Source organism: Anastrepha obliqua, chromosome 4 (assembly GCF_027943255.1).
Source record: "Anastrepha obliqua isolate idAnaObli1 chromosome 4, idAnaObli1_1.0, whole genome shotgun sequence".
NCBI lineage: Eukaryota > Metazoa > Arthropoda > Insecta > Diptera > Tephritidae > Anastrepha > Anastrepha obliqua.
Genome location: NC_072895.1, coordinates 83,113,165 through 83,125,611, shown reverse-complemented (window position 1 = coordinate 83,125,611; position 12,447 = coordinate 83,113,165). Strand labels below are relative to the sequence as shown.

General features: G+C 37.8%; 1 protein-coding gene across 4 annotated transcripts in view; it reads left to right on the top strand.

Moving 5' to 3' along the window:
- LOC129243851 (cartilage oligomeric matrix protein-like) overlaps positions 1-6,785 on the top strand; it is a 93,885-nt gene extending 87,100 nt beyond the window's left edge. For all 4 annotated transcript variants that reach the window (XM_054881227.1, XM_054881225.1, XM_054881224.1 and 1 more), the window contains exons 10-16: positions 4,092-4,298; positions 4,361-4,476; positions 4,535-5,310; positions 5,369-5,466; positions 5,520-6,123; positions 6,193-6,326; positions 6,404-6,785. In XM_054881227.1, coding sequence (XP_054737202.1) covers positions 4,092-4,298; positions 4,361-4,476; positions 4,535-5,310; positions 5,369-5,466; positions 5,520-6,123; positions 6,193-6,326; positions 6,404-6,474 — 2,006 coding nt within the window. In that variant the 3' untranslated portion in view covers positions 6,475-6,785. The remainder of the gene's footprint in view (positions 1-4,091; positions 4,299-4,360; positions 4,477-4,534; positions 5,311-5,368; positions 5,467-5,519; positions 6,124-6,192; positions 6,327-6,403) is intronic.
- The last annotated feature ends 5,662 nt before the right edge of the window (positions 6,786-12,447 follow it).

The window sequence follows — 12,447 nt, the reverse complement described above, 5'->3', positions numbered from 1 at the left end:
GTTATCTATTCCTGGACATTTCCAATTGTGAGTTTTATTGATTATGTTGGTTAGTTCCTCTGTTGATAGTGCGATATTGTGTTGTGGTTGTAGATCTTTTTGTCGGTGTTCTTCTTGGCGAATCCATGTAGCTGATTCGTTGTGCTGAGTAGGTATTGACCATATGTTTTTCCAGTAATTCGTTATTTGTTCTTTTGTTGGTGGGATAATTTGAAAGTCTTCTTTGGATGCTAATTTTTTGTAAAAAGTCTTTTGGTTATTTGTGAATAGCTTGTTATCAGTCCTCCTTTGATTGGATTCTTTATAACGTGTTAGTCTGGCTGCGTACACCTTAAGTTTTTGTTTATGGGTGTCTATTATTTCGTCTAATGGTTTGTTATTTTTTTGTTGTAAAACGTTTATGTGTTTGATTATATTTTTTGATCTATTACCGTTCTTGTATTGTGTTAGACGTCCTAAGTTCCTCCGGAATTCATTTACTTTATTTTCAATTCGTATTTGCCACTTATGTTTTCCCGAGTTAAATATTTTGTTGTTTTGGGTTATAGGATGTTGGTTGTTAAGTATTGTTGTAGTTATTGCAGCTATGTATATATATGTGTGAATGTTTTCTATTGTGGAGTTATAATTGAGCATTGTTGGTAGTATAGTGTTGTTTATAGTTTCGATATATTTAATGGTGTCTTTTTTAAATATTAATTTTGGAATTCGAGGGCGACTAACTGGGTTTACACCTTCCCACTTTATTAGATTAGTGTTTATTTCATTTAGAGTTTTTGCGATCATATCGTTGTTCGGGTTATTTGTGATTTCAGCTCTGTTTGTGTTTCTATTGGGACTTTGTTCTTCATTATTATTTTGGTCTATTAAATCGTTTATTTGGTTATTATTATTAGGATTTTGTGTAATGTTCTGCTCTATATTGTTGTTATGTATGCTAGCTATTTTATTGGCTACTTCTTGTTTAATATTTTCAATGTTAACGTCGGTTAAAAGTTTATTTGTCATTATTGCTCGCTTTTGGTCTGATACTCTTTGTGCAGTTATTTTGTGTTCGTATTGTGGATATAATTGTATAAATAGTCTATGGAAATCTGTTCTGTATCCTGTTTTCAGTGTGTCCAATTTCGTTGCAGTGTAGTAGCAGTGCATAATATCTTCATTCATTTTTGTAGTCCATGCTATGCGCTGCCTTGGTTTTCCTGGTTTTGTGGTTGTCTGTTGTTCAGGCAAAACATTTGGAGCAGGTTGTTGGCTATTGTCATCATGATCGGGCTCTTGATTCCCGCGTCGTTCCCGACCGTTACGACGCTCGTCCGAGGCTCTCATATTTCGTGGAACCGTTTTTTCACACTAGTAGATGGTTAGTCTATTCTAGTGGTTGACTGGGGTCCGCGGATTCGTCATTTCCGTAATGCCAAAGAGGCATTCCTTTGCGGTTTTTGTTTACAGTTTTTCTTCTGGGTTCACAGTTTTCCTTCAGGCATGCATTCAACCAGCCAGTATGCCAGGCTTTTTGACGGGATTGTTCTTTTCGTCGTCTAGACTTAGGTACCGTGGATTCGTCACATCCATGATCCCCTATCGGAGGATCCCTATCCGGTTTTTGACTAGGGAAACCGCGGGATTGTCAAGCCCGTCATCCCCTAATAGGAGATGCCCTTGCGGGCTTATTATTATTATTATTTCCTCTTCCCACGCCACTCTCCCCCCCGCATACCGCGCGAGGCGGGGTCCATTTTCACCGAGCATGACGGCAGTTTCGTGCTGCAAGTCGTGTCGGCACTTTTTTTTTGTGTTATGTTTTGTATTATTTTATTAATATTTATGTCAGTGTTTATTTATTCATGTCAATGTTTTTCTAATAATGTTGCATGTTTTTAAAATGACTGCTTTTTGTATCTTATGATGTATAATTGGGTTGATGTTGAGTTCTTTTAAGTTTTTAATAAATGTTTTGTGGAGTATTCCAGTTGCTGAAATCACAAATGGAATTGTTTTTACAGTTTTTTGTTTCCATATTCGTTTTATTTCTTGCGTTAGTTCACTATATTTTTCAATTTTTTCTACATATTTTCTGTGTATGTTGGTATCATTTGGGGTGCTGATTTCTATGAAGTATGTTATTTTGTTTATTTTATTTATTAAAGTAATATCCGGTCTATTGCTTATTACAGTTTTATCGGTGTGTATTGTAGTGTCCCAGTATAGGGTATGTTCTTCATTGTCTAAGATGTTTGAAGGGATATATTTGTAATATGGATCTTTGTTTTCTTGTAAATGTTGTTTATTGGCTATTTCTTGATGTATTATTTTTGCAACTATGTTGTGTCTAAGTGTATATTCTGTGCCTGCTAAAATTTGACATCCTGCGGTTATGTGATCTATTGTTTCTGGGTGTATTTGGCATCTTCGACATTTGTCGTTAGTTATACTTGGGTCTTTGATTATGTATTTTTGATAGTTTTTGGTGAGAATTACTTGGTCTTGAACGGCAATTATAAACCCTTCCGTTTCAGGATGAAGCTCTCCTCTCTGAAGCCAAGTGTAGCTATTCATTTTGTCAATATTTGGGTCTTCCATAAGATGTAAGTGTTTTCCGTGTAGCTGTTTCTGTGCCCAAATAGTTTTCTTTTCGTCAACAGTTGTTTGGGTGATTGTTATTTCAGTGTTTTGTAGGTTTAGTGGGGTGTAGTGCTTATCTGCAAGGACTATTGCTTTGTGTAGATCAGATGTGTGGGTGTGGAAAAATTGTCTTAATGTTGAGATTTGGCTATTGTGAAGGTTTTGGATATCAATCAATCCTCTTCCTCCTTGTAGTCTTGGTATTGTAAGTCTTTGTGTGCATGAGTTGGGGTGAAGTTTTCTATGTTTGGTAAGTTGTCTTCTCGTTGTTCTTTCCAGGTTGTCAATGTCAGTTTTGGTCCAGTTTATTATTCCATTATTATTATTATTATTATTATTATTATTATTATTATTATTATTAAATTTGTATTATAACAAGTTATACAAATATAAGAAAGCAGCAGCACTAGCAGCATAGGCCATCGGCTGTCCAACTTTTTTATTTTTGACTGAAAACGACGTGTTTTTGGCCTTGGTTTCTTCGGAGTTCTCCACTCACACGTCAGATCGCCTCCAGTAATGATGAGTTTGATGAATGTTGGTTCGGACTCAGCCTTGCAAACCATATCTTTGGGGATATCAATGCGTTCCCCCTTTTACATTAAATTCAGGTCCTTTGCGGTTATTGATCAACTTTTCCTTCACTTTATTGATGCTTTCATCAGTTTTAGATATCGACAGCCTGTCACTACGTTCGCCATCATCGATGGACTCACGAGCTCTTCTGAAGCGTTCATGCCATTTGCAAACGTTTTTATTTTTTAAAGAATCATTACCGAAATAGTTTACGCACCATTAATACGAACTCTTTGTAGAAAACTTAAATCCATTTCTAAAACTGTAAAAAAATCGAAAATATTTTCGTGCAGAGGTAGATAACTCAAGGCGGGGCAACTTTTACAAATGTCTGGCAGTGGCGATATAATTTTAGTAGGAATGTTAATCAGATGTGGCAAATTGAAAGTTCTTCCACTATGAAACTTTTGATGAAAAAAATCGAAAAGTGCTATTTTTGACAAATTGACAAATAAAATATTCCCAACATTTGCAACAAAAAATATTAATTTTACGCACAAAAAAAATTAATTTGAATATTAAATAAAAAATTTCACTTTAAAAACTTTATACCAAAACTTTCAACGTTGTAAGAGCCTTTTCTGTCGTTTCGATGTTTGATGTAGATTCTGCACCATTTTTTATGGATATTTAGTTTCAGTTGGCAGTAGTTCTAATTCTTTTTTTAGACCCGCTTTGGCTAACGATTACAAAATTTCAACATTGTCTTCAGCGAGTGAGGTTATTGAACTTATTTTTTTTTCTTCGTCTTTTCTCCGATGCTGGCCTTGCTCGTTCAGAAACTTCCCAAAGATTTAATAAAAAAACTTAACATCTACTTTAATCAAAACGCAAAATTGGGAAAGCTGGTTGCGTCATAATTAATGCCCAAAACCTCTTCTTTCATATAGGCGTTGAGTGTGTTGAAACGGACTTTCCCCCTTACTTCCATTGCGTACCTTGCCTTCGCGGCGCACACATGAACGGCACCAAATGTCGAGATATCAACGAATGCGAACTTTATCATCCATGCGATCAGAAAACAGAATGCATAAATCTGAACCCCGGTTTTCGGTGTGAGCCGTGCCCATTGGGCTTTGATGGAATTCATGGAAGAGGTGGGTTATTTGTTAGAAATATTGCACAAAACCATTTAAAATTTAGTTTTTTAATATCTCAGGCTTCTATTCCGAATATATTGGACCCGATTTTCGTAAGCAAACCTGCAATGATATCGATGAATGCTCGAAGGGATCGGCTATCTGTCAGGCGCACTCGGTTTGCGTAAATACTATTGTAAGATTGATCTTCAACTATTTACAGCTCTGTCTAAAAAAAAAACGTTTTATTGTAGGGCTCGTACCAGTGCAAGTGTGTGGATGGCTATTTCTCTAATGGAACCAGCATCTGCTTACCCACATCAGACATGTGCCCCGACGGTAGCATCTGCGATCACAATGCCTATTGCCATTTGACCGATAACTTCAAATACAGCTGCAAATGCAATATAGGTTGGGCCGGCAATGGTTTTGTCTGCGGACGTGATCACGATTTAGATGGATGGGCCGATTTCGATCTGAACTGTGCCGATATACGTTGCAGACGGGACAACTGCCCAGATTTGCCCAACTCGGGCCAGGAGGACGCGGACAATGATGGCATAGGAGATGGTTGCGATGATGATGCTGATGGGGATGGCGAGAAGAATGATCAAGATAACTGTCCATACGATTATAATGACAATCAGTCTGACTCGGATCATGACAGCGTTGGTGATGCATGCGACAATTGTCCTTTCGTGCCGAATCGTAAGCAATTGGACTCGGATCACGATGGCTTGGGCAACGATTGCGATGACGATATGGATAATGATAATATTGCGAATATTTACGATAACTGTCCAACAGTACCAAACCCAAATCAGTCCGACGTAGACAACGATGGCATTGGCGATGCCTGCGATAACTGTCCCACCATACCAAATCCGTCGCAGGAGGACAGAGACAACGATTTGGTTGGAGATGCATGCGACTCGGATATTGATGGAGACGATGATGGTATACAGGACAGCGAAGATAATTGCAACTCTATAAGCAATTCCGATCAACTGGATACCGATGGAGATGGAAAGTAAGTCTTTTGGAAGTTTTAACTTTGAAAAAGTGTCATTATTTGCATCTAATTTCAGGGGTGACGCTTGTGATGATGACATGGATGGCGATGGTGTGCCGAATCATCGCGATAACTGCCCCTTAGTTAGAAATCCTGATCAAACAGATTTAAATCGTATGCGCTTGAATATCTAAATTATCCAGTAACTAATTATTTCTACACTTTAGGGAACGGCAAAGGCGATATTTGCGAATACGACGAGGACGAAGACGGCACGCCAAACTTCATTGATAACTGTCCGAATAATTCAATGATATATTCGACTGACTTCCGCACGATTCGTTCAGTAATACTTGATCCCGAAGGCGACGCGCAACGCGATCCGAATTGGGAAGTGCATGCTAATGGGTCTGAGATCGTACAAACTCTGAACAGTGATCCAGGCTTAGTGGTCGGACATGATGCTTTTGGTGGCGTGGACTTTGAAGGCACATTCTATGTGAACGATGACACAGATGACGATTATGTGGGCTTCATCTTTGGCTATCAGAGTAACCGAAAATTCTATGTGGTGATGTGGAAGAAGGCCGCGCAAACCTATTGGGAATCGACACCATTCCGTGCTTCCTCTGAACCGGGTATACAAATCAAGTTGGTCGACAGCATTACTGGGCCCGGTTCGATGCTACGTAACAGCCTCTGGCACTCGGGTGATACACCGGATCAAGTCAAATTGCTGTGGAAAGATCCAATGAATGTGGGCTGGAAGGAGAAGACATCGTATCGCTGGTCGTTGGTGCATCGTCCGGCTATTGGCCTGATTCGTTTGAGGTAAATTGTACAAGATTTTTATTTTTAAAGATGGCGAAAATTATGATAACCCCGGTTTCGAAATTTAAGGATGTACGAAGGTGAACACTTAATTTTGGACTCATACAATGTTTACGATTCCACGTTGAAAGGAGGTCGCCTCGGCGTTTTCTGCTTCTCACAAGAGATGATTATTTGGTCGGATTTGATTTATAAATGCAACAGTGCGTATTTTATTAAATTTTGTTATAGTTATATTAGTTTTCAAATATTTATATATTTTTTTTTTAATATTTTCCAGCGCGTGTTCCCGGCCTTATTTACAACGAATTGCCACATGCCCTCAAGCAAAAGGTGGAAGTGGACAGATAGAAGAGACGTTTGGTAGAAAAAATTTGCCCGTTCCTCTTCTCCGAGTAGAAAAGCTAATAGTTGGGACTGCTTTGGCTTCCTTGTTAGTTACAATTTTTATCGTTTGTTGAAGGTATTACTGGTGTTAACCCTATAAGATGTACTCATGCGAGCTATGGCTACATAAAAAATAATACTCCTACGACTAAAATATTATTTAATACTTTAAGCTAAGAATTATGACTAAATAAATTATTTAATAATTTTTTATATAAAATACTAAAACAAAACCATTGCTCTTTATTAATAAATTTTTATTTTAAAAGTTTACAGTACAGGGGAAATTTAATAAGAACGCAGATTTTCTTTTGAGATTTTTTTTATTTCTTCATGTTTTTAGTCTATGTATGAAACACAACAACAGTTTATGCCCATCACGACTCATATCGCAACACAGGATGCGCATATCAACTTTTTCCATGACTTTTTGCTCTTTTTCGGGCATATGTATCATTTACAATGCGTATCATTCCGTTCTTATGGTCTGGAATCATCTCGGACTTATTTGCAAATACTCCACTTTTCACCTATACCCACTGAAATAATTGCAATGGAGCCACATCGCACGCTCTCGGCGGTCATTCGCAATAGGGCCATTGTTTTATGCGCTGTGTGATAAGTGGCATCATCTTGTTGAAACCATATAATGTCCAATTCCATGTCATCTAATTCAGGGCCGTTAAAAGTTTGTTATCATATCACGATAAATTCGTTTTTGAAGAAGTACGGTCCGATGACACCGCCAGCCCTTAGCAAACACACCAAACATTGACTCGTTGACTCGCATAGTTGATTCTTGAACGATATGAGAATTTTCAGTATGTTGAATGGTTGATTATTGACTCAGATAGCCAGTTATCATGACCGATAACGAAATAAGCGAAATTAATACGAAATGTACTTTCTGCACAACGACTGTTTTCATAAAACGTTGTATGACTTTTCCGCATTACCCGACGAACTATCGCTCCATCGTGAAAGAGTTCGTGAAATCCTATGATAACAATTGCCTGAAAAAAATCACACGCTTCAAAAATACTTGTTGGCAAAGATCTGCCTCTCCCTTGAATCCCCCTATACTAGCATGACTATTAAGTGGTTTGATCCATTGCTACAGCTTGGAAGTTTTCCTGTCTTTACAATATATTAATGATTAAACATTTTACACAAGCCCAAATACAATCTAACACTTTTCAATATAAACTTCAAATTTCTTTCGTGGATCAAATTTACTATGGATTTCAAGCACAGTGCACAACCAGTTCCTGGGTTTATTTAATTATTATTATTAGGCCATAATGCACTACAATCTCTGATGTGGACTATTGGGCTTGGGTTGATTTACTTGAGAGCACATTTGTACAGCGAGCTACCCTGCTAGTGAACATTAAAAGAGATCAGCAGGTTCAAATACTCGCATCTTCTCTCATAACCGGCAATAAGGTAACACTTTTAAGTAGTAATAACACTTTAAGTGAGTGACCAAACACGGGCTACGGTCACAGTAAAATCTTCTATGGCATTTCGAAGCTTCCCAGACTGGGGGATATGCACTTCCGCCTACAATTGCCATTACAACGTTCACGACCCTCCTACATTCAAGGGAAGAGTGGAAATGGGACCACAGGGCGAGCCTATCCATATATACAGAGACGGTTTAAAATCCAAGGACAGGGTGAGAGGATTTGTATATTCCGAACATCTGGCGATCTTCTTTAACTTTCGGCTTCCAGACTAAGTCAGTGTCTTTCAGTCTGAACTGATAACAATAATAAAAGCTGTGACACGGGTACAGTGTCATGTGATACTTGGAGATGATATCTACATATTCACTGATAGCCAGGAGGCAATAAAATCTCTCACAAAGCACTCGACACCCTCCTAAGTAGTCGACACCCTCCTAACGAGATGACTAAGTCATTTCACGCAAAAGTAATATGGGTTCTTGGTCATTGTTACATCGACCAGGTATGAAGTTGACCGATGATTACATAGGCAGTGATATAGACATACCCTTACAGACATGTAAGCTATTTATCTTTGAGGAAATTATAAGAACAGCGAACGAAAGATTGCGTAATGAAATCACTTGCAGAATCGCCCGACAACTGTGGGCGACCCTCAATGCTAACCGAACAAAATCTCTGCTAAGACGAGATAAGCACAGTGCTAGCGCACTGATTTTAGTTATAACTGCGCACTCGTGACCTCTGCAGAAACTGTCTAGGTGAGGCATAGGAAGAAACGATCTTGCACCTCTTAAGCCACTGCCCTGCTCTCTCCAGACGTAGATTTACCATCTCAGGTAGAACATTTTTTAATGAATTGAAAGACCTCAGTACTGTGGAAACCAGAGATCATCTAAAATTTTTGAAAAATACAAACTGGTTTTACTGGTTCACGTCTAGCAACATTCCAAGGAATCAGATCGACAAATATAAGCGAACTGAGAGTGAAACGAAGAAAATTCTTTTGAATTCCTTCAAGTCTATTAATATGGTATAGGTAATGCTTCCTCCATACCCATAAATACAACATATTCCAACTTAGATTGTACAAGTGAGATAAATAGTAACTTTAGCCTATTTGGATCAGTAAAAAAAAAAAAAATTTTATATTATTTTAGTGTATAAATAAACTGTAAGCCAATTTTGGAAAAAATATATTGACTTCTTCACTTTAAATAATTTTGATGAAAATCAGGCGAAAAAATTTGCGGAGTAGATTTCATTTTAGAATTAAGTTTATTTTTTTTTTTTTTGGTCTATAAACAACTATTTTCTTTTCACTCTCTTTTAAATTTTCTTCATTGATATCTCTGTCAAATTAAACATCAAAATTAGCGTATAACGCAAAGAAGAATAAGAAAAGGACATACTAGCCAAGCTGTTAAATTCAAATTTGAATCTTTTTCAATTACATTTGCACAAAGTATAGGGTGATCAATTAAGAGGAGTTTTTTTCATTTGCGTTTTTTTACAGATCGCGCGCGAGTTGTGGCAAACTGTCATCGTGGATTTGTTGAACAGCGTTTGGCATTTCATCATGGAAAGACTCACACCGCAACAACGTCTACAAATTGTTCAACTGTATTATGAAAATCAGCGTTCTGTTGCCATACAGCTCGTGAAACAATGACTTTATTGAGAAGTCATTTCGGAGAGCAGCTGATTTCACGTTTAGGACCTGTGAGTTGGCCACCAAGATCTTGTGATATCACACCTTTGGACTTTTTTCTTTGGGGATTCGTGAAGTCCAAGGTCTATGCTGATAAACCAGCTACGATTGAAGCTCTGGAAGCCAACATTACGCGTGTTATTCACGACATACCAGTCGAAATGCTCGAACGAGTGATTGAAAATTGGACCTTCAGAATGGACCACCTTAAGCGTAGTTGCGGCCAACATTTGAACGAAGTCATATTCAAAAAGTAAATGTCAAAGAATGTCATTTCAAATGATAAATAAAGGTTTTGAACATAATTTACATTTTTGTTTTTTTTTTAACTATTGAAAAAAGGACCTCATGATTGATCACCCTATATAACAAGATAACTTGTGTTGCTTAAATTTGAGGATCCTGTGTCGTGGTAGCCGAAGTTCCCCTCACAATTTTGCTTTTCACCATTGCCATTTGAATAAACATGGTAATCTATCATCGTTGGTAGGAAGAGTATAATCTGGTTGGGTAGTGCCCAAGGATGTTAGATTTACAAGGTTTAGCCAATAACTACGGCGAAAGAGGAAACTGTGAGGGGAACTTCGGCTGCTACGACACGGGCAGCCGAATTCTGCACGATAATTTAACATGTATTCACACACTCGTCCAATCAGTCGTAGTTGAGACGACAATGAAGAAACATTGTGTTGATTTTTTTCCGCCTATCAGCTGATTCTGTCAGATTCGCTGAGAATCGGATAACAATCTGTTATTGGCAACACCTTCTCAATTATTTTCACCATAGGTAGTGCTGACTTAAGGTTGTGAGAGTTTTACTCACCTATCAAAATCGACTGCGCTCTATATCGGATGGGTTTGTTACTGAAACCAACTGCCGGGTATATTCGGAGAGCGAGTGATGACCCAGGAATATGGATTTTGAATAAAAAATTACACCCAGATCTGAAATTATATTCATAATGGAGTGATGCGATTTCTTAATTAAACATGAAGTGGCAAATAAATGACTAGACTTAGAAAACGATATCTAAAAACATTTCATAAAATTTGTGTGAAGACGATTTTTATCATACCAAGCCTCGACGTTATTAAGATCTGTGTGGAGCTTGCACGAGTCGGAAAAACATCAAATTGCAATTCAAATAAATTTCGAAAATTGATATATTATATCAAACAGAGGTATCTTTAATAAAGATGGCAAAGAGTAATGGATCCAGAATACTGCACTCAGGGACACCAGACGAGGCAGTGCAAAAATTAGAAGAAACATTATCAACAACAACTACACACTTTCGACATGAAAGGTACGACTATACCCATTTAAAAAAAGGTGGAGCGAAACCCAAACGATGCAATTTAGAGATTAAAATTGATTATCTGACCTTGTCAAAAACCTTAGAAAAGTTCGTTCAAACTGTATCGCCTTGGAGTCTTTAACTCAAAGCAGATATACAAAATTCTGTAAATCCAGTAAGATTAGTGGCGGTTGACCTGCCAGCCATGAAACCATGTTAGTTATTGGATATGTAGTGCTTTACGGCAAACTACAACTTTGGTTTTATAATCAATTCGAACAGCTCATACCATATCAAGTAGATTATTTGGAAATGGGCCTGTAATTAGCAACATCATTTTTATTGCCAGCCTTGTATATATAATATTTGTGATGGATGTGACTTTCCATGCATCTGTAAAATCTCCTAAATCTAGCGAATTATTAAACTCAATATGCAAGGGCAGGATATTTCTTGAAGAAAGAAGATGAAAAACTATCCTTATCCGAAACCATTATCCACTACGCCTCCCCGATGATGGAGACTAAAAGTCTGTGAAGAGATAAACCGTCTCCAAAGTTTAGAGAGTGAAGCTGCATTGTAAAATACTTAGCAGAGGCTAGCGGAGAAACACTTTTTAAACTTAACGTAATGCCAGAAAGCCTTTGGGTTAGTCTAAATATCAGCCTTAATATTAAGAGTATACTTTCGCTAAAGAGCTTTGAATATATATAATTGGCGCTTACACCCTTTTTGGACTGTTAATTCAAGCTCCTCTTCCTATTTCTGGTGTGCGTCGTGGTGTTGTTCCACAAATGAAAATACCTAAGGAGCTTTTTCGCTGAAGAGCTTAACTTAAATGTTTAAACTTATTGAACACTGCTTATATAAGTATGTACGAGGGTCGTTTGAAAAGTCCATGCAAAGTCAGAGAGATGGCACTACTGGCGCATATTGAGGATATGTTTAGTTAGTAGCATCTCTTGGAAGAACTCACACCAAGTTTCAGGCAGACGGGTATATTTCTTTGTGTTTTACATTCTTTTAAATCTAGGAAGTCGAGTGATTTTCAAAAAAGTCCTTTTTTCATCACGAGAACGCACCAGCACACGCCTCAGCAGTTGTGGTCGCAAAATTAGTCGAAGCAGGGTTCCAACTCGTCTCATATTCCATAATTTACCATACTTGGCTCCCTCGGATCTCTCGGACTACTATTTGTTCCTCAATTTGAAGAAATGGTTGGAAAAACATATTATACAAACGTGAAGGTTGTGCGTTTCGCTAAAGCTCAGTGACTGATATGGTTTGGACACCTACTCAGGATGGACGACAGAGTGAGACCGTCAACTCTCTTATTATGGGAAGTAAAATGCGTGGAAGAACTCCAAGAATACGGGCGGTCAGACGATCTTGATACAGATTTACGCCTTATAAATGCTAGGAGAAACGACGCAATTAACCGGGTTGTATGGAGCGCGAT